General features: G+C 38.1%; 1 protein-coding gene across 2 annotated transcripts; it reads right to left on the bottom strand.

The window, feature by feature from the left end:
* Positions 1-402: 402 nt before the first annotated feature.
* LOC124158057 (endoplasmic reticulum lectin 1) lies at positions 403-26,960 on the bottom strand. Of its 2 annotated transcripts, XM_046533231.1 has the most exons (11): positions 26,519-26,960; positions 26,358-26,444; positions 26,171-26,251; positions 25,943-26,078; positions 25,746-25,822; positions 19,679-19,854; positions 18,174-18,294; positions 4,384-4,443; positions 2,875-3,105; positions 1,763-2,008; positions 403-1,069 (listed from the first exon to the last, which is right to left on the bottom strand). In XM_046533231.1, the coding sequence occupies exons 1-11, from the start codon at positions 26,660-26,662 to the stop codon at positions 680-682; spliced, it is 1,749 nt and encodes a 582-aa protein (XP_046389187.1). In that variant the 5' UTR covers positions 26,663-26,960; the 3' UTR covers positions 403-679. The 2 variants fall into 2 exon arrangements, with proteins under 2 accessions (XP_046389187.1, XP_046389188.1); XM_046533232.1 differs by lacking the exon at positions 4,384-4,443.

Genomic DNA, 26,960 nt, shown 5'->3' with positions numbered 1-26,960 from the left:
AGATTCCAAATTGGTACAAATATTTTATTCTAAGGAGGTAGGTAGTCTGATGGGTATACTCACAGCATTTATGGCACAGATTTTCTTTATACGTAGGGGTTTAATGGTATCTCTTGGGGAACACCGGCACATGAACAACAAAGAATCGTGGATAGATTTCACAAGAGAGACCTTAATTCTTATTCCTTATCTGTATTTATACAGATGTGTAATAAGGAGGAAAGTGTTAAATTGTGCAACCACAGACAGTCCAGGACTGACCACCATGGGGTTCCACATTTTTTGCAACATACACCCTCAAACTGTTGGACCAGACAGTGTAGGTTGCAACAGGTAGGGCAGGAACTAGTGTATCAGAATTTAATAACACAAATTAGTGCTGTTTTCAATGATACAGAGGTCTTACACAAACAGATAAACTTTATTCATGGAAAAGGGTCTGATAAGAAAAAGCTAAATGAATAGCCCTGTACATGTCCATGGAATGAGTAGACCAATGCCGCCCCATCAATAAAGTTTCACAACAAAATTTTATTTCACCCCTGTACGCACACATCCAACATTCACTCACACATGACAAAGGCAATCTTGCATCTTCCTCGCAACCATCCGCATTAATTAACTATAAATAATCAACCAATGTTCACTGAGTTACCCTAGCACAGCAATAGTCCACATCTCAATCTCCTCCTTTTTCATCGTCCTCATCTTCATCGTCATCATCAACCTCCGCCACGGAGACATCCACCTCATTTTCGATCCACGGCTTCTTGAGGTTTATAGGCGAGGCCTCTTCATGGCTCACAGAAGATGCTTTGGCGCTCTCCAGATGCTCACTGCTGCTCTCCTCCGCACTGTCCTCCTCGCCCCCAAGCATCACCTCCGCCGGAGGGTCAGGCGGCAACAGCCCATACTCGTCCATGAACGGGAGCATTACGCACACAAGGGGAGACTCAACGGCAAGCACATACTCACAAGTCTTAGGTTCCAGGAGATACAATGCCACGGCTGCTGGACGACTCTCCACTGTGCTTCCAGATGCTTTTAGCTCAGGACACTTCAGCTTCACCTGTTGGAAAAACAAAAAAATTACAATTGGTCAGCAATTCTAAGATAATTTTGATGAAACCCTACAATCAATTCATATACACACTAACTCCTTCCAGTTATGTATTTCTCCGCTTTCAAATCTTTCATCCAAGGCTTTCCTTTGCAAGCATTACCATCCACAAGTTCTACAAAACTTTTTCCTCATTACACCTTTACATGTACTCAATGAAGTTATTGGTCACAGTATAATAAATCACTGATCCTTGTAAAGATAATTCTTGAATTGAACAGAAATATTCCTATTTACACGCTTGTAAAACAATAATGTGGACAAAATATTGAATAAGCCACAACAAAGGTGCATAACCACCATCAATACTTCCCATTCTTGTTTCCTGATCGCTTGATATATTTGGCATCACAATTCTCACATTTTAACTCATTGACTCCACAACATTGCCAATTACAGTGCATATTAGTCTGTTCTGTTAAACCCCAACTGAATATTTAATGGTTATGAATATAAAATTGCAATGCTCGAAGACCAAAGAAAGCAAAAGTCATCAAGTAAAAAAATAAATTGCACAAAAAGCAACTCATTGCATAAAGAAAGAAATAATTAAAAATTTTTCAACATTAGTTCAACTTTCATCGAGCCTCACTCACAAGCTTATACTACACAAGAACGGAGGAGTAAGCAAGAAACAATCACCTCAACATGACGTGATCGCCCGGTCACATCACATGGTGTTCCTGCATGGTAGAAATGCGACACTTGGCGATATCGAGGGCCTTGGTTTCGATATTTCTTGTGTGGGTTCTCATCAATCCATTGTTTATGGCGTTCTCGATCAAAGAGGCCCAAGGTGACGGTGGCTGTTCGCTTCCCATCCCTCTCCTCATGATACTGCACAACGCTCTTCCCAAAGCAGAACTCGTACTTCCACCAGCCGGAGCCCTGAAAGAGATGTGCAGAATGGACGATCCACACACAACATTCACGCATGGATTCCAGCACATAGGTAGTATATGGTTTATTTCATCCAATGCACAGAGGAAGTGGAACATCCAATTTAAGAACTCTGAATTAATGAAGTGACACCATTTCATGAAATATGTACTCTCTCAGATCCAAACGTTCACATACGTAAAGCTGTGTAAGAGAACTTCTGATTCGTGAAACATCCATTTTCTTGTTTTACAAAGAGCCCACCAAGTCCCTTCTAGTGGTATCACCTCCGTTTTATGAAATCTAGTGGTTCGTCAACTTTCCACAGCAATGGAGGGAACTTCTAAATCAGACGATAAAGAAGAACACAACATTTTCCCCCAGACAAAAAAATAAAAACTAGTAGATTTTATCCCTTCCCTGAATCAACCACGGGAAAACAGATTGGGCACCTATCCTTATTCAACAATGACTTCATGGTGCCATGCCTCGAAATTTCAATCCACCCAACCTAATGTTATGCGGCTACTATTTTTTGCTCAAATGAAGATGCCGCTGCATCGGCAGCATTTTCACACAGTCAACAAGCTTCAGGGCAACAGTAAAACTTACTGAAAGTCATTAGCAGCAGCATTCTATGAGAGGGGTACTGCATTGCTTGCCCACAGGTATGACCAATGTATGTATCAGTCGCTGAGGCGATTATGTCCAAAGTAGCCAGCCATTAGTGCGCTTAATTTTTAGCCATGAAATAATTTTCATTCACTTCGTCTTCTATTTATAGCCTATTTGAGGTTGAAAATAAAACCGCCCTCGTGAAAATAAGAACAGTGAATAACTATATTCTTGAGGAGCAGAAAGGAGAATTAACTTACACCATGGAGGCAGTTGTGTCCAAATAGAAAATTTTTCGCTGGACTGGTGTCCGCAACAGGAGACGAAGTGGGTGAAATTGGTGCAGTGGGTGATGTTGGGGGAGAATCTTTGGTCACCCCTTCAGGCTTGGCATGAGTAGTTCCTTCATCGACTGCTTCACCTTCTTCACTGCTCTTCAACGAGCCTTCTACCGGATGAAATTCAACTCTCACCCGTGGCTCCCCTCCTTCCTAGAAAATAAAACGGAGCTTGCACACGGATATGCTCCTTTCTCTCTCAGCAGATTTCACCTTACAAACAACTTGCAACCTTGCAATAATCAAATGTGTTCACATCCGACCGCATTAAGTAGGAAGAAAGGGTGATCTTATTGAGTAGGTTACAAAAATAATAACGAATGCAAAAATGACCAGTATGAAGGTGAAAACGTATGCATAAAGAACACGCAGAAAAATTTTTATGCAACATAAAGTTGCTCTTGCCCTTCACTGCCAGATTTGATTCCAGCCCTGCAATTATTCTGTGCCTTTACGGGCACACCAAGTAGAGGAGCTTTTTTGTCCAGCCCGTACGGACACACAAGGCATTGACAGGTAAAATCTTTGTTACAGGTTTTATGTTCATTCAAGAAAAACACGATTTGAAATGTTAATCGACGAAATCAGACAAAAACACAAAACTTTAATACGCAAAGTGTGAGATTTTAAAAACCACACCCATACTTAGCCAGGTCATAGAGCGAGTGCTTGGTAAGAAAAAGTAAAATTAAGTGGTGTCCCACTGCGATGCCCAATTTTTGTCACAAGCTCACACACATTATGTGTGTTTCGATGCTTTAAGATCGTTTAAGAATGCTTTAAGGATATGAAGTTTGGCCAGACGTTGAGCATGAAAAAGAAAGACTACGCTCCAATATAGGCAATTATGTATGTGGCTGGAACTATCAAATTCATAGACAGCATCCAAAAAATTTCTCAGTGGCCCACATAATTCTAAAAGGAGAGAGAGCCTACCAGTGCTACCCTTTGAACATCGACAAACAGTTTTAAAATAGATTCTTCAAGTCTCAAAAATTGTCTGCTGCTATGTCATTGCCATATGCTTTTGTGGAGACAGTATCATCATTTAACTATTCCACTCGAGCGTTGGAGGATCTCAAAAAAAATCTTTGTTGGAATAAGTAATACATAATGTAGAAAAAGACTGAAAACATTACAATTGAAAGAAAATCTAAATAATAGATTAAATGCACACATAAAAAGTTGAATAATCATTTGAATTCACACACAATGTTTTCCCTTGCCATCCTTGGACGAAATTCAAAAACAAAATTATGATTAAACATTTCAATGTTTCTCAATATTTCTACCAATAAAATAAGAAATGCGGAAGACGACAGGAAGCTAAAGATGTATTTTCAAGCACACAGCAAGCATATTTCAAGGACTATTCAAGAATAGATGCCATGAATAGAAAATGACATTAACACCTGAAATCATAGGACCAACCTGATCATTCTCAATCGCACGGATGGAGATAACAGTGGCATACGTCTGTTTCTTGTCTTCCTGTTGACAAACAGCATTTGAAAACAATGAGGATTGAGGAAGGTAAACAAAATCAAGAAAAACTCATTCAAAACATTCTTAAACAAATCATTCAAAAATAAAATGAGGCGAATAATAATAAATAACTGGTACATAAAATAAACTTTCAGATAACATAAAATCAAGAAATCAGAATGCAGTGGAAGGTGACTATATTTTCCCACTTCCCTAAAGCACTACATGAAACCCATTATGTACTTTCTCTCATTTTTCAATTTGTTTAATTGTCAAAACATATTGAATAAGCAGGCATCTTCCCACGACTAAGTCGAAAATATTTTAAATATGAGAAGAATACACCTATGGCCCAGTCCATATCGATTCAGGCAGGGGGGTCACCTTCATAGTCTCCGATTTTGTTGAATTTAGCATATGTCAAACTTCAGGACAAAGTAAGTAATACGTCATTTTTATTTTTGTCCAAAAAAATTTTTGGCCCGAGATACATCCCACCGAACATGGACCCGCGGGTGCTATTTTTCACTTGTGATTTTGGACAAAATACTAAAATGCTCATATCTCAGGAATGGTTCAAGATAGTTTGCTAATTTCTGTTTTATTTGAAAGATAATAATTTTGTGATTAAATCCATATCTTTGATTTGAAAATTTGTGCCCACATTTTTTTGCGGCAATTTTTTATTTTTTTATTTTTTTTTTATTAAAAAAATTTTTTTCTCGAAAACGCCAATCCTAAAAATTTTTATTTTTTTTCTGTTCATCAATACCATTGAGCACTACAATCCCTGAAAAGGAGAACTTCCACTTTTCAGTTTAACAGGTTTTATAAACAATTCAAAAAATTTCCATGCATTACGCAAGTTTCTATTACCACATTCTCAGATCACAACACAAAATCACAATCTCTAGTCTAACTTTAATTTTTTTAATTCTTCTTCACTATGAGTAATAGGCACAAATTTCAAACATATTAATGGATTACAAATTATATGTGCAAGTTAAAAATATACAGCTTCCAAGGTATACTTCTCTGAACTCTGCTTAGAACTGAATTTAACAATAGGGTGGTTTCCTATTAATATTTTTATTGCCTAAATCGAAAGAATAATATTCCTGGAGTACATATTTCACGCTTTTAGATTTTTAAATGAGGATATATGTTTTTCACGATTAAATTAAAAGTGAAAAATTTCAAGCACGCAAAAATGCAACGGGTAAATATGAATGCCGGGAAAAAGTCTGTGTGACGTTGTTATGGTTCCCGCTGCCGCAACTGAGGTGACCCTGGGGCGAGGCTCTGAGCACTGATGCGGTGCAGGATGCTAGCAGGTAGCATAGTACCATGCTATCTGGTAGCGCTTGGCTTAAGTAAGGATTATTAATACCTTATCAAACGAAGAAAACTTTCCGACCTTAGCCAGTTTTAATAGGTGATTATTAAGACATGTTTCCCTGAGCTCTGTGCCTCATGCATGCATTGGTAACCTCAGACAATGTAAAACTCCTATCTACTCGTATAGAAACTAGGTCCCTATGACGTCACGTGGAGTGGCATCGCATGGGCGCCAATCTGGCCTTTTTCAAATGAGGATAAAATTGACCATTGCCATTCGTATAAACCAGTATTTCTAAAACCAAATAATTTCTATATTAAGAATACACTAATGGTGGGAAACTACCCTATTCAATGAACTAAAAATTAGTTCAATAGCATCAGTATCTTCCTTTGATATTGAATGATGTCATTGAGAATCATCAAGAATAGTCCACATTATTGCTGAAGATCGTTAATGATTTGGAAATTTGATTCAAAAACTTAACAGGATCTTCTAGAACAATTTAGAAGCATCCAAATAATTCAGAAGTGTAACCTAAACTTCTAGAGCAAAATGGAAGCTTCCAGATAATTACAGATCATTATAGAACACTACAACAATCAACAAAGTTGAAAATAATTCCAGAGTCTAACAAAACACTCTAGAACCATGTGGAAGCTTCCAATTACTTTCAGAAAACCTCTTTGGACAAGAAGGAACCTCCCATATAAATAAAGAATGTACAGAACACTATAACAATCTGAAATAAACCAGAAAATTATATATTTTTGCCAGAGCACATAACAGGGAGGACACATGAACTTACAGTTCAGTTGTCAACAGGCAAACAAAGAGAGCAGTTTAGAATTTTTGGTTAACAGTACCTGTGAAACTTTTTGAGAGTTCTGCTGACTGACCGAGTTGTGGTGTTCGTGGAAAAGACTACTTGAAATGTCTTCTGACTAGGGGCCATAGGAGAGTGAAGTGTGCTGACTATTTACATATCCACAAAAGAGTGTTATGTAAGACTAGCAAAAAGACAGACTTGTTTCAGGTTGGAAATAAGAGTGCTCATTTTAAAAGACCGTTTCAAAGTGAAAATGTTTCCAGTAATGACTTTTTACGTTCTCAATGCTTTAACACTGTATCAATAAATGACAATATGTGAACAAGAAGCCTCTCATGTTGTGTGTGATACAGATTTTGTAACTTCAATGGATGAACTACATATCCTGAATCAGTCAGCTGGAGAAATTGGTGTTAGTCCTGTTAAGAAAGTTTAGTCCAAAGAAGTTGAAGAATTCCGCCAGCAGAAAATAAAAGAATAGTCAAACCAAATTACCCCTGTGAAAGGAATTCAGAAGACACATTTCTGGATTCAAATTGACGGGCGAACTTGTATTGCACAAAATTTAAAGAGGAAGAAAGAAGAAATTTCATTTGTCAAACCAAGATCTCAGAAATCCCAAGAGAATATTCAAATTCACAACCTACAAAAAGGAATGTTTGTGGCCTGTGCGCATGACTGACTGGTGGATTGCAGAGATTATAGATATCAGTTGTGCGTTAAGTGAAATAATTGTAAACTTTATGCTGGATATAGATTCCCGGATGTAACACCACCACCAGTGCTCACTTGCAATTCGCGATGTTTTGTAGATTTTGAGTGCCCCAGTTCCTATTGGTTCAACAGGAAGACATCATTCAATATCAAAGGCAGATACTGATGCCATTTAACAAATTTTTAGTTCATTGAATTCAATTGAATTAAATTCAGTTCTAAGCAGAGTTCAGAGAAGTATACCTTGGAAGCTGTATATTTTTAACTTGCACATATAATTTGTAATCCATTAATATGTTTGAAATTTGTGCCTATTACTCATAGTGAAGAAGAATTAAAAAAATTAAAGTTAGACTAGAGATTGTGATTTTGTGTTGTGATCTGAGAATGTGGTAATAGAAACTTGCGTAATGCATGGAAATTTTTTGAATTGTTTATAAAACCTGTTAAACTGAAAAGTGGAAGTTCTCCTTTTCAGGGATTGTAGTGCTCAATGGTATTGATGAACAGAAAAAAAATAAAAATTTTTAGGATTGGCATTTTTGAGAAAAAAATTTTTTTAATAAAAAAAAATAAAAAATTGCAGCAAAAAAATATGGGCACAAATTTTCAAATCAAAGATATGGATTTAATCACAAAATTATTATCTTTCAAATAAAACAGAAATTAGCAAACTATCTTGAACCATTCCTGAGATATGAGCATTTTAGTATTTTGTCCAAAATCACAAGTGAAAAATAGCACCCGCGGGTCCATGTTCGGTGGGATGTATCTCGGGCCAAAAATTTTTTTGGACAAAAATAAAAATGACGTATTACTTACTTTGCCCTTAAGTTTGACATATGCTAAATTCAACAAAATCGGTGACTATGAAGGTAAGATTTTTTCTTTGGCTGCCTGAATGGATATGGACTAGGCCCTATGTAATACAAAACAGTAATCATATATGTAAATACAAAACTTTTTATTAAGAGTTACGATTTTGTAACCCTCAAGGGGCAATACATTTTCACATGAGACCCTCAATAAAGTGGACTCATGAAGTGAACTCTCTCTTTACACTTGTTATTGGGTAAAATGAAAAGAAGGGTATATATGTAGCAATGGGATATTAACGGGGTGGGAGATTGTATTGTACACAGGGAGAAGGGAAGAAGATAAATAAGCACTACTACAAAAACATTACTACAAAAAAGTGCACAAGGACATACTAGCGAGGATTAAAGTAATACATTTGGTTCAGCAGGCAAAAACTGTAGATAACTTAATGGCCGGGAATGTTTTAATAACACTGAAGATATTTTCACATGCTTAATCAATTGACCTCAAAATGGAATTAGTTCTCCTGAACGGAAAAATTCATGCAGCTTGTTCACAGACTGAAATATTTGCAGCATTCATATATGGCAACAAAGGGTTAACACTAAGGATATTAAATCATGGAAAATAACAGTGCATGCTCAGTTATTCTAACAATACAATTCACCAGTAATAAGAGAGGGGTGAATAAATATTATAAAAACTTTTACTTGAAGTCACAACTTGTTCCACCCAAAGATGGCAAAGCAAATCAATTTCACACTTACTATTCATTCCTTATTACTAAATAAACACAACAAAATCCATTAGTTTAAACTTATGGGTAAATAAGTGACAATGATTCTTGCAGACTTTTCATTTTAACCCACTTGCAGCCATACGTGAGCATGGAGAGAGCAACTACCCTGGGAAACACAGCTGTGACGCACCCAAATTAACCGTATGCCCAAGAGGATCTCCAGCTGAGAAAACCTAACTCCATTAGCATAGATATAAGTCAATGCACATTAAATGCACTTTGTGGCATTTTAAAGAGTTGTTCATAAGTAACATGGTGGGTAAGCAGATCACAATGTCCCAAAGATGGAGCTCCAGTTCTGATTTAACAAAAAAGTAATATCTCTTTCTCTGTAAAGAACACATTTTTGAATCTCGAGGCATTTACAGCAAAGATGTACATGCAACATGAACTCACTCTTGTTAGCTGCAGAATGACATATTTCCAAGTGCATGACGGGAAACCCAAGTGGGAGCTTTGCTCAGAGACACGTTTTACAATGAGCGCTTAATGCAAAAGTATGTATTGGGATAAAAAGTAGTTATAAACACATCCCTACAACTGAAGTGCCTAGAGTACAAAACATTGCAGAATTGAGCAAGAAAAATTACCATGACATTAGTTTTTCAGAGTCACCTTTCATTATTTACCACCTTATACTAAACCTGAATGCAGATAGTAGTGACTAGCCAATCACTTACGGAAAGCGGTGCCTCTAAACTAGAGTGGTGCATATCAATATGGTTTTGGTATCAGACGGTGGCCATTAGGAGACAAACTGTGACCATTACGCCTTCATGTATGTGGGCAATTATGCATGCATGCAGTCCATCTACAATGCATTTAGTTTTTGGTTAAGTACATATTAGTGATGGGTTGATTCCAAAATTTTATCGATTCCGATCCCGATTCCGATTCTACCGATACCGATTCCATCGATTCTGATGCCATAGGCTCCAAGAAAAATATCACTTAATTCCAGGCAACAAGAAAACCACTTAAAAAATATTACTCTGTGAAAGAGTCAGTCAAACAAAAGCATCTTTCATATCATCACTATGTAATTAAAATATAATAGCTAAATTTCAAAACAGAACATACCTGAAAAGTGGTGTTACATGATAGGTATTACTTTAGAATATTAGCACTCATGTTTACCTTTAAAATAAAAGTATCTCCTTTAATATGTATCTATCATTTATTGATAATATCTTATCATTATCAATAATTTCTCACAAATTTAGTCTCCTTTTACAGACTTTAAATTTTTGCTCAGAAAGCAAAGCATCTTCACTCTGTCAGGATAAAGCCTGTTGCATTTTACATCACATATTTTTCCTGCAGAACTAAATGCCTTTCACTGAACACAGTGGATGGCCTCTTCGCTAATACTTTCACCCTTGGGTACGAGATACAAGTATTTCAGTATTTCCCAGGGAAGGAATTTGGTGGTGCATTCATATATGATAAATAAGCTTCCACTTCAGCTTCAACAGTGTTTGCTATGGTGACTTTGGGTACTTTTCCAAATGCATCACTGTATCTTGACTAAGTACCTATCACAGTAGGGTGTCCCAAAAAAAACGAAAGTTTGAAAGTTGAGGGGGCATTTCCATTTTCCTACGCGAATGCATGAAAAAACATCCCATAAAAATTTTCAGCTCAATCGGACAATATTTGACCCTGCCGAAACGCATTCAAAGTTTGAATTTTTGAGTTTTCCAGATTTCATGCAATGTTGCCTACCCTGCAGGAGGCTAGAGTGTTAACCCTTTCGAGACGGTGGAGTTTTCGTCTTAGCATGACTGCTGTACTGAGCCCCAAGAGACTCTTCTTTCTCGTGGTACGGAGCACTTTTGGAGGACATTCGTTAAGAAGGGTCTCGCTGAACCTTTTTCGACCCCTCCACGCAGGGACTTCGCATTATCTCAGACTCCGAGAGTAGTTGTGCTCCCTCCTTCCTGGGTTTACGACCATACCTGCGGCATTGGTTCGCGGTCAACTTATGTACACCCATGTCTCGTATAGCGCAATTTCGATTAGCGCAATTTCGATATAGCGCAAATTCGTTCCTCGGGGAAACATTGCAACGCAGTGTAGCCTAATCAAAAATTTTAAACGCTCTCGTGATAAAACGTGAACTTGCGCTAAGTACACACGTAATTTCTATCAATTTACGCATATTAATGTTATTTCTTGCCTCAAATCTTTTTTGTTTATATATTAATCGAAATTCATTGCTGTGCAATTGCCAAAAGTATTACTCGTCATTGGGTCCAGATAGCCGGCCTACCGAAGATTTATCTCGTCTCCTTAACAGAATGATAATAAATAATTTAGATCGTTAATTAAGCGTGGGGCTAGTGGAAATGAGTTTTTTTTCAGCAATACGGTTTGAGACGTATTTTTGCCGTCGTATGTTACCGGGCGATTGACTTCCAGGTAGAGTGTCTACGCTAAAGCCTTCAAGGTCATCGGTATTCAAGGGGGAGAAATGGAGGGGTGGCGGAGTTGCGCATGAATAGCATCAACACATAAAAGGGTCCGCTATAGAGTCTCAAACACAATGGCTTCGTTCCCTCCCCGCAGTCATAGGCCTTCTGCGTCTCAGGAATACAGTTCAGCAGAAGAAGGTGATTTAGATAGAGCCATACAGAGTAAAAACCAAGAGAATATGGCAAAAAATAGGAATGCGTGTAGAAAAATCAAGAATTTAACAAGAAAAACCATAAACCTAGAAGAGGACTTGAGAGAGGTCAATTGCTTTGAAAATGTAGAGCGTCAAAGCGATATTGCGTGGAAGTTTAAACTCACGATGCCTTATTTTGAATAAAGACGAAGCTAAAATATCAATGACCTCAGCCGCACCAACTTCAACCAAGCGGTCTACACATACGGAAAGTTCATGGTGAATCAGTACAAAAAGACGAGAGTGGTAATCGCTCCGAGACATTTAGTGAAAGCGGTTGGTTCCAGAATTTAAACGGCAAGCAGGTATTTTCAGTGCGGCGATATCAGGTGAATCTGCAAGTGTTGATAGCGCAGCCACCACAACATTTTCTGATGAACTCCAAGCTGTTATTGAAAGTGGCTCCTTTCCCCCTCAACTAGATCTAGTGTTGACGAGACGATATTCTTTTGGAAAAGAATGCATTCTCGTTCATTCATTTTCAGGGAAGGAAAACCTGGGTCAGGTTTCAAGGCATTTAAAGACTGTTTCACGTAGCTGCTAATGACTCGGAGGACTTCAAATTAAAATGATTTATCATTCATAAACTCCGCTAGCTATGAAATGGCATTTAAAGTAGCATTTTCCTGTCATTTCGATGAGCTACAAAAGGGCCTGCGTGACACAACAGTTGTTTTTAGACTAGTTTTAAAAATCGTCAACTGCCGGCAACGCATTACAATCCCCTGAGATAGCAGATGTTAGCCCACCCGCACGACAGGATGGAATTTCGAAAGCACGTAAGAATTTTTTTTAACGTGAATAAAAGTCTTTGAATGCATGAATACTATCTTTAAAGATGTTTTAAACTATAAATATTTATAGAAATAATGTTTTCTAAGGCTTTTTATGGGAATATAGATGTTTTAGAGGAAATTCAATACCAAAGACCTATGCTACCAGGAACGCATCCCTATCTTCCCTATGTTAAAACGCTCTCGTATAGCGCAAATTCGTATAGCGCAAAGACCCCAAGGAACGCATCCCTTGCGCTATACGAGACATGGGTGTATTGCTTATATGTATTTAGCAAATGGATAATTGTTGCTTGCACGTAAATTACAGACTTTGAATTGAATTCCTCATTTTTATCTGAGCATTTTCAAATTTTAAACGAAGTTCTAAGGCCATTATTAATGCATTTAACGCAGCAACAATTTCCATGTTGATGTTTATACATAACTCGAGATATAGGTTAATATTTATCGTAGAATTTCGTTTTAAAATTGTAAACGCTGCTCAAAAGACAAATAATTCAATTCTTAGTGTATATTTCTTGAGAAATGAACAAATATTTATTTCGAAAATTGACTGTATAAACAATTCAATGACCGCTGCCCCGTACCGCTGAGAGGGGTTATAAAAGACGAGGGGTCCGGGTACCTGCTCCCGGATTCCGAGGGTTAATCCTAAACCCCGAAGCGTTGGGTCCCGAGACAAAGACGTCATAAACCCACGACCATCCTAAAAGTGGGGGAGCTAGAAAAGCTTTCGATCTCCTGGCAGGGAAAATCTCACACGTATATATATGCCCGTCGTCTCCCGGGTCAGGAAACGTCCACACGTATATATACGTGTACAGTAGGGAAAAGGTTAAAAAACAACCTATTTTAAGTTCAAACCATCTCCTCTAGCTCTATAGTCGTTGACAGCAACACTTGAGTCAAAATGAGCTTCATAGCCACAACTCGGTGTGTTTACAAGTCCCGCTCGCCGTTGCGGCCGACAGGCGCCAGTCGAGTGCATTATGCCCCGCCGTGTCGCATTGAGATTCGAGTTATGCGCTTTCAGAACATCGCTCTGTTTATGTTAAAAGTATCCCGGCTTGGTCTATCAGTCACTCGTGGAGTTTAGTATTGTGCACTGACTGAGAACGTGAGGTATTGTCGTGTGTTTCGAGGTCGAGGCTGTTTCGGCGGTGGCCAGAATGAGCGTGAAGTCAAAGGGTACGCCGGTTATGCGAAGTGCGACAAGTGCGTGGTTGGTGTGTAATGAGTCCAAACATTTGCCCGGCAATGGTAAACTCCCAACGCTGCGTGAAGTTCTCAAAGTTTTCTTTTACAACCTACACTGTTCTCCAGGATCGATGTCAGCGGCAGATGCAGCAAGGATTGCAATCAAAGAGTTACTTGTTGTGTGGGGAAAGTCTAATATTCCTACGCAGGAGGTTCGAGCAGCCATTAAGAAGCTCCTGACAGCTTACGAGAACTACCGTGCCCTTGGGAAAGACAAAAATAAAACTAGTGAGAAGTCAGTGTCCGCAAGAGAGGAATTCAGCAAAGTGCTCGACCGTCTGTTTGACATCGGCTGCAAAGACGCCCTTTCAAACATTACTGTGGAGGAGGACAAGTTGTTTTACATATCTATGAAAACTGATTGAAAAGGATATATGGCGGGTATTGATATATAGTGGTGTAAGCGTTTAGAAAACCGTAAGAGACTTCAAGAAGAGGATTTTTAAAGGAAAAAACGGCATGAGAAAGAAAAGGAAATATTGGATGAGAAAGTGGACCTCGTTCGGCAGATGTCTGCGGAGAGTACGACAAGCTCGTCGGATTCGGAAGAAGGTAATTTTTTCCGGGTGTGGGAAGGGTGACCAATATGGCGGAAGAAAAGGAGAAATAACATTTTGTTACTTTTACAGAATTCGAAATGCGGACAAGGTCCAGAAAGCGCCGTAAAGTAAGTATAATGTCCGACAGCCTTGTGACTGCTTCCCTAGATCGGACTCAGACGTCCTCTGCCTCTGGGTCTATGATAGTCCAGGCTGTCGCCAATGCGACAGCATCTGCATTGGGTTTTAAAGGGGATGAAATCCATTTAGTAACTTCCAAATCTCATCTACATAGAATGAGAGTGAATAAAAGGACCGAGACAGTAAGGCTTATCAAGCAAGACTTTCACCCTCAAGTTCCTTTAGCAGTGCACTGGGATGGGAAATTACTTCCAAGCAATGAAGACGACAAGAGGCTGTTTGAAGGATATTTCAAATGTAGATGACATTATCAAATTTAGTATTCTTCAGCTGCAGGTTCGTAAATGGTAAATGTCAGGATGTTCAGGGTGATTTAAAGTCCATCCTCAGGATTAGTATTTAAAATTATGCCCCATATTATTTTAGAACCACCATCCTCGAGACGACTACAAAGAACTTTTGGAGTTGTATATAGTGTGGTTGGGTGGTGTGGTTCCCAAGAAAGAGAAGTATGTGGTTCGCCCCCCAGGCCCAACTGACAAATCACGGTGGATGAATAAGGAGCTCTACGCTTTTAAAACGTGGATTTTTGGCAAGCAATTGCGTTTGTCGACACATGACAGTGACAATTTATTCAAATTGTGTTGCTTCATTGCAATTGCATTTATGAAACATTGGTTCACCTGTCCCGTGGCAGTGAGCGCTCCGAGAATGGATCTTGAGCTACTTAAAGTCCTTGGTCGGAAGAAAGACCCTCACTACGCAGCAGCTTTGGCCAAGTTTTGTAACCATCTATGATTAAAACTTTCGAATACTTGAATTGTATGGCCCTCTTCGATGAAATGGTTTCTGATGACGAGAAAAGAGACATTGCGGAAGCAATCGGAGACAATGAGGGGTCTGATGATGACGCACCTCGGGCTACTCTTCCGCCTAATCGACCTATTAGTGAGCTGACTCTCGCTGACTTCGCTTCGAAAAATTCTGTGAAGTTTTTCTAAATTATTGGTATTTTGCCGACATTTTTGTTGCGAGATCCGTGCACATGGAAAGGTGACGTAGGCTATCAGAAGGGCCTATCTATAGTTCAACACCTTAAGGTTGTTAATGATACTGCAGAGAGAGGAGTTCAATTAATGAAATATTTTCTAGTCAAGAAAAAATTGACAAATGACGAGGCTCAGAGGCAACATCTGTTACTAGTTGTTAAGCGGCATAGGAAAATGCATGAAAAAAGTGGCAAAAACTCTAGTTTTTCATATTGCTTGTTGTTCACAGTGCATTTGTATCCGCATTGTGACAGTACAATAATAAGAGAGCATTTTCTTACAGAGGTTTCTAATTTTAAATCCCCCAAGACCCTTAGAGCTAGGCAACATTGCATGAAATCTGGAAAACTCAAAAATTCAAACTTTGAATGCCTTTCGGCAGGGTCAAATATTGGCCGATTGTGCTGAAAATTTTATGGGATGTTTTTTCATACATTCGCATAGGAAAATGGAAATGCCCCCTCAACTTTCAAACTTTCGTTTTTTTAGGGACACCCCACTGTCACAGGCTCCCTAGTCTGCATTTGCTCCTTCGGAATATAAAAGGGATTTCCAAGTAGCACTTTTTGATCTCGAGTCAAGTCGAAAATTACTCGCAAGTATCGAGTTGAGTACGACAATTTCTGAACCAGGCAATACAGCAATGCATACTACAATATATTCTACCCCAATTTTCTATGATGAATGTCTAGCCTAAAGTAAGAAGGAAAATATAATGAGGATCGTTGATGGTTATTGCCAGAAGTAGGAGATGAATGAAAATTAATGTGTCTTCAACTGTTCCATAGGGAAAATTGAAATTAATTAACCCCAAGTAATATGTAGATCATATATATGTATCCAAACTACAAGGGAGAGCCCTGAGTATAGTAATTTTCACAGCTATAATAAAGATTACATACTAAGTATATGAATCATGTAATATTTGGTCCTTTCAAATTCTCAAGCAGAAAATCCAATTATTCTACATGCTCAGCCAGCAGGTTTTGACATCTCCATGTTACAGTATTACTGCCTGCAGAAAATTGGGTTTCGCTACACACTTGTGTGACTGGGCAAGTACTTTCCTACCAAATTTGCAAGATTTTGGAGACTTAGGAATTTTTATTAAAAATTATATCAACGATTTATTTGGACCTTGTATCTTCATGGAATTCAAGTGGACGAAGCGAACGAACTATAGAACTAAACTTTAGTTTTGTAGAGCCAAAAAAATTCTATACTTCTCACATCATTTAATCAGCGTTAAAATCTCTAGCTTTTTTAAGTTCAAGAAAGAAACTAAACGCTACAAATGAATATCACATCGGATGGACGCAGTAATAAACAAGGCTAAAAGATGCCTTGTGATGTGAAAACTCCCCCTTCCGCGGGACTCACCTCCGCGAAGGTTATCAGTTGTTGCCTGTCATGGAAACAGTTCATTTTTCTCTCTCTTAAGTATGCTGACTTGATTTCTTCACTTTACTTCAATACCCGAGCCATATTTCTCATGCATGGGATGGTTCTGAAAAATATCCAATCCATAATATTTTCTTTCGAGTATTGCGCTAAATGGCCTAGTCGATCTATACATAATCCTTTATAACATCCTCATTTTAGTGTTTTAAGTCAATCAAGACGATTATCCATGCTTTGCATGACGATTTTCAAGACTAATGTTTTAAAAAACTTGAAAAATCGGCCTGTTACCGAGCCTCAGAGGTCCGCGGCGTGTAGGTCAGCCTTGACGCGCGATTGAAAAATCGCTCTTATTTCCTCCGTCGCAAACTTTTTTCCAAGATTTCTACTTAGTAATCTTTAGAAATCTCTACTTTATATTGTGGTTCAAATTTTCCGAGTTATATTTTTCGTAAACGAAAGATAATGTTTACTTTATGTCAAATTTCACGTGAAAAACGGGTCGGCCATTTTGCGTTGTAAAACCAGACAGATGAGAGCCAGAATCTTCAAAAGTCATAGAAAATATAGGAAAAGCACCAGGTCAAAGGAATATTGTGTTTTTTTATTCCATAAAACTCATACCAATGCAAAACCACCTGGATAAATTCAAAGATTTTTTGAGGAAAAACGATATCTCGCGTGGCAAGGCATTAGAATGACTTATCGGCTTTAAAAACTGTATTATTACATGAGTTTCATGATAGCGCTTCCTGTCGGCAGATCGCTGGACCTACTAGACTCGAAAGCTCTGTAACCTTAACTACTCGACTCGACATTCGTAATGCTACTCGAAACGCTCGAGTCGAGTACCAACTACTCGACTCGACTTGACTTTTCGAGTACTCGCACATCCCTAGAAGATATGTGTTTTGTTATCACGATTACGTGGCGCAAAAATTCAAATGACTGTTGGAAACGCGGTCGTATATTTTTGTGGTTTGAAGTACTACTGGAATCGGAATCGATTTTTCACCTTGGCAAGTACTCGTTTTTGATTCCGGTTCTTGGTCGAGAATCGAGGAATCGAAGAATCGAGGAACCGAACCGACCCATCACTAGTACATATATAAGACACAGGATATATTTATCAGCATTTTTATCTTAATGCTACATTGAAGGGTAACTATAGGTCATGAATTGTTCCTTACCTGCAATTACTGTCTTGGTAATACATCGGCATCTCAACATTTTGCCTACATTCGACCATTTCCAGATTTAATTTTAAACATAAAGGTGCAGTAGGCAACCAGTGTGCTATAAATACTACAACCTTAAAATTAATGGAATGAATACATAACATGTAATATGAACATACTAACAAATTATCAAGCAATTCACTCACCACAGCCTTTTGAAAACGTAGCTTCAAACTTTCTGCTTCCAGATTCAACAAGTCCCTCGGCTTTTTAGGAGAATTCTCATACGGTAAACAATTGATGATATTCTCGCCAGATTCTTGTGCCCTTTGAAAAAGAAAGCAACATGCATTACTGTTGAAATAATTGCAACACAAGTGCTAGCAGCACAAATTCTTTGCTCATTACCAACAGTATTTTAAAAATTGAATTGTTTCAGAGGTGACAATGAAATTTTTCCATGATGGAAACATAACAAAACTTGCAAATGAACTTCATAAGTTAATTTTAGAAGTTTTGCTCTGAAAGCATGTTAATCAAAAGGTCACCACGTAAAAACCTAAGAATCTAGAACTCTAATGTTGGGATACTCATTCAAGCCACAAAGGTAGATGGATGAGATAAAAAAAATAGATGCTCATGCAGCATCTGAATTTTATTCACCATACTAATACTTCTCACCTCCTAACTTTCCACAAATAGAATTTCAAAAGCATAAAAGGTTAGACATTTCATAACAGAGGTGGCGTAAGAGAGATGTCCCCTGAATGTCAAACCAATTTTTCCGGAACCAGCAATGCCAGTCTGCAAGTCAGAGTGAATACACACATAAAAGTATTCAAGAGCCAGTGCCAGCACAAGCTTCTGACTATCCCAGTTAATCGCCAGCAGCATTTATCAGTACCTGCATCTCTGCCTGTACATTGTTCTGAATGAAGCCCTTGTGAACTTGCATAAACGCGCAAGCCAATTGGGTGAGAGATTTCTCCCAGACGGTGAGTGAGAGAAGGGGAACGACGCCACAAAAGGCATCAAAGCATACCTTACTGAGAGTTCGGTAACATGTATTGTGTTGGATAAATATAGTGCCTGATATGGTGTGTGTCTTAACGTTCCCTTCCCTATTCGAGAAGCCCACCACATACCACGAGGCTTTACAGTATGTAGTTAAAAAATTTTAGGAACTGAAGCTCATGGAGACCCATTACACAAAATGGCTCCATTGCTTAAAGTTCTTTGGAAGAAATTTAATAAAATGAGTCACCAAGATTTACGTGATCTATATCACTGAAAATGAGAGTTGACTTGTTATTCAACAGACATCATTTTCCTTATTGAAAACAATTATGTCACTATATATTTCAAAATTTCCTTATCTTATTCTCGGAAAAAGGAATATGTAGGTCCGAGAATAATAAAAACATAAATAACTGGATAGCATGCCTTTCCAGACAAAAATATGATGCAATAAAAGAAAAAAGTGATAGTATTTAATAAAACCTTTTCATTTTATGTTTTAATACATCCATCTGAAAAAATATTTTTCACCATTACTAATTTCAGCTGATAGTAAAAATTAATTTGGTATTTACTTCGAAATTATCTATGAGAATAAATTGAAACACTTAGTTGGGCTTGAAGCATTCTTCAAATCTAATTTCAAAAATGGACCACAAATTGTTTCAACATACTACACATCTTCCACGCCTACCTGTACTTGGGATGAGCACATAACAAAGGTGAAAGCACCACTACTTCATATTCGCACGTTGAAGACTCCTTCAGGGAATATATTTCATGCTTGCCATGCAGATGACACACATACAGCACTCTGGTCGTGCGAGGTTTCCCATTTAAGTCACACACTGTGCCATCCACCATATCCAGCTGAAAAATAAAGTTCATCTTCAAAACTTTCTCCTGTTGTAACAATTCATGACAAACAAGAGACTTTTCACTTTCCTGGAACAAGATTTAGGTGAAGTTTTCTCGGATTCACCACTCACTGATTTGGTTATGCCATACCTCTATTGATATCACATACATGCATATTTGCGAATGGTTTTATGAATTAGAAAGTTTCACAGATGGTTAAACTCCAACTTTCATGTTAAAAACAGTTACAGGCACAGAGGGGTAGCATGTGTAGGAAAAATGCTAACATCAAGACCATAGATATTATGCATTCAAAATTCAAGCTTGCCAATATTTAAGGCAGTATTTAAAATTTTTGTTTTAATAATCAAAAGGGGTTTCTTAAAAGGACTGTTTTTAAATAAATTTCCTTTAAGAAAAAAGCCAACTTGCTCACAAGGAAATTTCTTTCAATAAATTTCAAATAGATACACATAGGGGTTTCCACTTCAGTAAACTGTACACCAGTGAATTTCACACAGGACAGAGTGGCCAGCTACTCTGCTGAAGTCACTAGCATTTAACCAGAAAACTTAGAGTCAACCCCACCACCCAAGACCAAAGGGAAAAATAGAGGCTGAAATGCATGACTGACTAAATAATCGACTTAGGTAATAGAGAGAGATTTCACTAGAGCATCAAATTTAAGTTGAGGAATAAAAAATCATCTAAAAAGGAAGTACGCTCATGATCAACAGTCAATAGCTTCCAACACTCCAATGTTAGTCCAAGTATTTGACTGACCAACACATAAGCTTTGAATACCAGTCTAAATTCTGACATTACCCAACAGGACAATATCACTATGACAGTGATGCAATGAAACAGCAAGAGAAATTAAATTTCTATGACAAATGGAGACAACCAGGTTAGTTATGATCAAATATTCTGAGAACATAGAAAAAACAAAATTGGAAATGCAAGGTAGCAAAACACCTCCAAAAAATTAAGCTGGATGAGTAATGAAAAAAGATTCAAAATCTATTATGCCAAAAATGATGCTTGAAGTAATGGACAAACTCGTAAGAAAGTTGAAATGCCATTTCACATTGGATACAAGCCATGATTATGAAGAAATGCAGTCATCCTAACAACCAATGCATGGCCAATCTATCAATGGCATGAGTGTTTTGACCACAATGACAGCAGTGTCTCCCAAATCAGAAGTTGATGAGAGGAAATGCAATGTACCATAGTCTTGTAACTAAAAAGTGAAATTATGGGATTGCATGGCATATATGTATAAATAGAATAGTGAAAATTAAATGAAGTCTTCACCAAGTAATAAATTACATTTCATAGTATTGAATGTAAAGTTCTGATGCTACCTTTTGCCGCAGAATAACCAAACATTTAAGATTCCTAGAATGAAATCCCAACAATACTTGCGCCTCAAGTCACTTGATTTCATTAATAAAATAGGTGCAGATGTACAGAAATTACATCTGATAGAGAAAAAATAAACTTTGAAAAACAAAAGCTAAAACTTTTTTAAGAATTCGTAAAAAAAAACAATTAAAATACCAGATTTACCGACAAGGCATTATTTTGGAACACAGCTGTTTTTGTGGACTACTTGATTTCGAATTATTGCCGCATGGCTTACGCCTCACATTGGACATGAACTGCAAGCAAGCGCAAAACCCACTTTCTTCTAGCCCAGCACCCACACACTGTTTTGGCTGTTCATGAGTTCATATTTAAACAAATAAAAGAACGTAGCACTTTTTCACAAGAATTTTTAATGCGTACAACGTGTTTTGGCTCACTGAGTCATCAGCCATTCACAAAGTTAATTGTGAATCATGCAACATGTGTTACGTCGGTCAAACGGGCAAAAGTTTCACTACCAGAATGAAAGAACATAGAAGGTGCTGAAAAAATGGGGGTGAAATGTCACTTCTCGCCAAACACTTACTACGGACTTTGCATTGTTGTCATTTTCAACCTGAAATTCTATATTTCGAAAGTAAGGGCACAAGACTTGATGTTTTAGAGCAATTTGAAATTGTACAGAGTGATATGAATATGCTCATGAGTGAACAAGTGTTTTTCACCCACTCTCCTCTCCTTAAGATACCTTTCCCGAAAACAAATGGTCAAATTCTTTCTTCACCCACGCCTTAACTGACCCCAACATCCACATGGTGTTTCTCTCCCGCCCACCCTCCCTCCATATTGTGTTTGACCATTTTCTTTTGTTGGCAATTTCCTCCCCCGTACCTCCACTAAATTTCACTCCTTCTCAGCTAACCCAAAGGGACTCCTCACCCCCGCCTCTTTTCCTGCATCGCTATTTACTCCTCTCCCTTTCTAAAGACACGTGGCCTCTCTTTTTAACCTAACCCCCACCCCTTTTTTCACTCATCTCGACCCCCCCTCCTGTTTTTCTATGGTTCTTCCCCATGTGTCGTCATTATACAGTTATGACTAGAGTCCTCCGCCCAACGTGGGTTCTCCACATCCCGTAGTTGTATCTTTTCCCACTGTCTCTACTCTGTACACCCGTTCCCACCCCTTCCTCAAAGATGTGTAATCCTCCCCTACCCCCCCCTCCTTTCTCAAGGGTATAAAAGGGATTTTCAAATGCTTTGAAGTGTCTTGTACCAGACGATGGCTCAGTGAGCCGAAACGCGTTGTACGCATTAAAAATTCTTGTGGAAAAGTGCTACGATCTTTTATTTATTAAAATATGTCTAACTTCCACCAATTGAAGCCTGAATATGTTGAACTTGTTCATGAGTTCACCTAGATGACGAACGGGCCTCCCTGCTAAGCAATGATCAGCTCCCATCTCCAAACTGCCCCTACTACCCACAACCCCTTCTGATAGAAACCACTGCCCACTTTTCATGAAATGGTGTTATAATAGGGTGGTTTCCTATTATTTTTTTATTGCCTTAATCGAAAGATTATTACTCCTGGAGTACGAATTTCGCGCTTTTAGATTTTTAAATTACAACATCTATTTTTCGCGATTAAATGAAAAGTGAAAATTTTCAAGCGCGCGAAAACGCGACGCTTAAGTATGAATGTCGGGAAATATCTCCGTACGTCGTATTTCTGGTTCCCCCTCCCGCCCGGTGACGTGACCTTGAGGCGAGGCTTAGCTCTGATACGTCGCAGGATGCTAGCGGATAGCTGAGTACCTTCCTGAACGGTAGCGCTTGGCTTAAAAAAGGTTTATTAATACCTTATCAAACGAAGAAAACTTTCCGACATTAGCCAGTTTTAATAGGTGATTATTAAGACATGTTTCCCTGAGCTCTGTGCCTCATGCATGCATTGCTAACCTCAGACGATGCATAACTCCTATCCTCTCGTGTAGAAACTAGGTCCCTGTGACGTCATGCGGAGTGGAATCGCATGGGCGCCAATCTGGCCTTTTTCAAATGAGGATAAAATTTGACCCTTGCCATTCGTCTAAACCGGTATTTCAAAAACCAAATAATTTGTGTATTTTGAATACACTAATGGTGGGTAACGAATCGCAATCAATGCCTTTCGTTTTCTTTGATGAAGGAAACTACCCTATTGGTGATTTAGTTCATTCCCAGATAGCACAAAGTAAGAGGGTTACCAGTTTCTTATGGTTTTCTTACGGAAAAAAATGATAAGCAGCTTATCGTAAGCTAAGGGGCTTATATAAGTCAAGGGTAAGATTCTAGGGAAGAATTGGTAAGAAATGCCGTCAAATATCCTCAGGCAATGTAGGTCGCTTCTGTTGGAGCGCTAAAGGCAGCTGAACAGCGTACTACACATGCTACGTGGCTCATCCCGACATGAATTTAAAGCCTACCAGTGAAATTCGGCGAGTCTTTATGAGAGCTTAACAACTGATAACAGAATTTCCCGTAAATAGAAAAAAAAATTAACAACTGCAAGCGACCAGCTGGTGAAGATATAAAGCATAATACAGGTACTTTATCCTTGCAGCGGAAAGAAAAAAAATTAACAATATATAGATCTGAACATATGACCTTCGTATCCATAGCTCTGTATGCTCAATACTCGACCACAGCAACTGATGAGTATTACGGTCATAGTTACCACTTTAAAATCTAATTATGTAGAAAAACTTTGATGGTATGTGCATGAAAAACTGAAATTATTCAAGGTCCACACAATATAACATTTATGAATTTTAATTTATGGCCTGATAACGCAATGAATACAATATGCATATTAGAGATTCTTTCCAGCATTTTTATATTATTCTATGTCGCTATTCTTGTGAAATTGTGTGTTTTTCTTACGACCATCGTTTCGCCATCAGTTCATAAATGTGAATGATTTTCAAATTATGGCCATAATGATGTTATTTCTACTCATATTATAGAAGTGCCAAGAATGGAAAAATTATTCTTATACATAAATCCCTTAATGAATACTCTAAATCAATGGAATAAAAACAACATCTACGGAAGTGCTGAAAGTTTGGCATTCATTTTGTCATTACTCTGGATGTTTGTCGGCCTGGCCGTAAGAAACACATAACAAGCTTACTTGATAAGTGCCTTCCTGATTTCTTTCTTCCACCTTATCTCATTGACTTATAATGTGCTAGCTGAGTTAACTCTTACAATTAGAGGGCGGTCTGATCTGAAGACAATGATTTTGAAAAATCTGTCAATTACATTCTACATACTTATAATACTGGGTAAATTTTAATTCTAATTCTTTACGGAAAGGTAGGATGATATTTATTAAATTAACTATTATACTTTGGCAGAAACAAATTTAAATTGTAAACCATGGGGGACGTAATATCAAACCTCCCACCATTGTAGTTGAAATGCACATGGACATAATATTAAATCTTTAACCCCCTGAGTGAGTGATAACTCCATCAAGGACAGCCTTTTATTGAGGGAAGGAATGGCTGTGAATGATGCAATCATGTGTAAAAAAACAATGACCCCTGGGAGGCTGACACTGACTGGGAGTAAGATGAGGAGCAAGGGAGAAGCTGTGACACACTCCGAAGCAGTTTGTGACATTGTCAACTTTGTTGAGGCCATTGATTTTTTGTGAGACGTAGATGGAGAAGTAGGCATTGGATCAATAAATGGAAAAAATGTGCCCCTTTATTTTTGAAACTATCACAATCAGAAAGCAAGAAAATTAGGTGAACAAGCCCATTATCTTGTGCATCCCTTGGCCGGAAACCCTGCCACCTGCCAGACACCCAGCACAATCTAGGGTGCACAAGCGGAAGTGAAAGGGGGTTGAGCCAATAAGACACTTTGGAGACACATAATTGAATGTTTGGGTTTTCTCTCCATCTCTCTTGCAGGTATACACACACACAGCCTGGATTATTTTTGTCTGTTTTCAGGTGCCTATAGGCATTATAATAGCTTGGTGCAAGATATCTCTTCAGTCCTTAATTTTTTTAATTGATCTTATGAGTTATGCCTCACTGCACACTATGCTTAAGAGTGAAAATGGATATGTGATGATGATAAAGAACACAATAAACTCTGAAGCAAGACATAAAATGTGATAATTAAAGCGATAGTAGTAGGTGACTGAGTGGCTACCAGTAATTGCGCTACTAATTGTAAGCTATTTATCTGTTTAAATATTTAACGTAATCCTTTCTTTACTTGGTGCAATAAATGAAATGAGATAGCAGCATCTGGAATGGTGTAATAAGGCAGGGGATGTGAAACAGCAGATCTCCAAATGAACATATTTACATAATTCGCTGATTTCTTAATGATCCTCGCAGCTTTCGAGACAGACTTCCATCACATACCCAATAATATGCTAGTATGATTCTACTGACAAATAAATACGGTATCATTAAAAAATAGTCTCACCTTCATTTTTACAAGGATACTAAACGAGTCATTCATTACCTGTAAGTACGGCATATTTATTCCATCAATTTTTTTTACAGGTATTTCTGTCTTCTCTTTTTTGTCCAGTTCTTCACCTAAATTCACCAACAAAAGTTAACCAACAGTTAATACTAATGATTCAACTTCTTCTGCAAATCTTGATTAACTTTTCCGAGCATGAATGAGTACGGAATCAAAACTCTTCGAGTACTTACTTAGAGATTTAAAAAGTTTAAAATCCAGAACTCCTAAAATGTACTCCTGAACTTTAATTTTCCTTCCATCCCTGTCTTCATGATACTGCCGGATGTATCTTCCATGACAGAGCTCATAGTTCCAATAAGGTTCCAGCTGTAGAAAGAAATGGCCAGCCAAAGATAGGATAATCAAAAGTCCAAACCACTAATACAATCAGGTAAGAATTCAGGCTACCTCAAACTTACTCGGTAAGAGCATGAGGATTGAGTGAACAGTGGAAAAAGCAGTCCTAAGGGTGAAGAGCCGGTGTAGTTTTCAGATGAGTCCTGCAGCAAAAAACTTATATGTATTTTCACATGGATTTCGCATAATCAATAAACAAATCTGCCTAGGTCTATCATTTACAAAAGCATTAAATTAATGCGAATGTACCTTTTCTTTCTCGACAAATTTGGGAAGAAAACATTTGTATCGCTCATTGTTCGCGCTGGTCACCGAAACAAAATCAGCATCTGGTTCCTAAAACGCAAATATTTCACTACCTAATTCTGACTCAACCTTGCTCCTGCAATATGAATCACTGTGAAACTTACCAGTAGATCACTACCACTGCGACCCGGCCAGTTAATTTTGTACAACGTCGTGTCGTCAAACGCCCGCAAATCGTTGGCTACTACACACGCCGCAATGAAAGCAACTAATACGACCGACAACTCAAATACACGAGAGTACCCCATGGCTTCAAACTTAATATATTTGACAACAACCAATAACGTATTCTACCATATCATAAGACTACACGTCATTCAAGCCACACACTGGGAACTTCTAACTCCAATAAATGCACTTTCCCGATAAGAACAGAGGGGGTACTATCACACACTCATAATTTGAATACAATAAATACCATGCATGACGACAAATTATTTTACATCACCCGGATATTAAAGCTTAACAACAAAACGATTACTCGAACAGAATGTTTTCAGCAGACATAACAAGATGCAATACGATTTCCTTTGTTTTTTAAATGGA

Source organism: Ischnura elegans, chromosome 4, assembly GCF_921293095.1.
Source record: "Ischnura elegans chromosome 4, ioIscEleg1.1, whole genome shotgun sequence".
In the NCBI taxonomy this organism is placed as follows: domain Eukaryota; kingdom Metazoa; phylum Arthropoda; class Insecta; order Odonata; family Coenagrionidae; genus Ischnura; species Ischnura elegans.
This window is presented reverse-complemented; position numbering and strand designations above follow the sequence as displayed.

Bases quoted from the DNA above. Each gene is read 5' to 3' on its own strand.
- LOC124158057 (XM_046533231.1), bottom strand. From the start codon at position 26,662: ATGGGGTACTCTCGTGTATTTGAGTTGTCGGTCGTATTAGTTGCTTTC. The intron at 25,823-25,942 runs GTAAGTACTCGA...TGGTGAATTTAG, and splicing joins TAAACTTTTTAAATCTCTAA to GTGAAGAACTGGACAAAAAA. The intron at 2,009-2,874 runs GTAAGTTAATTC...CATCTCTTTCAG, and splicing joins GACACAACTGCCTCCATGGT to GGCTCCGGCTGGTGGAAGTA.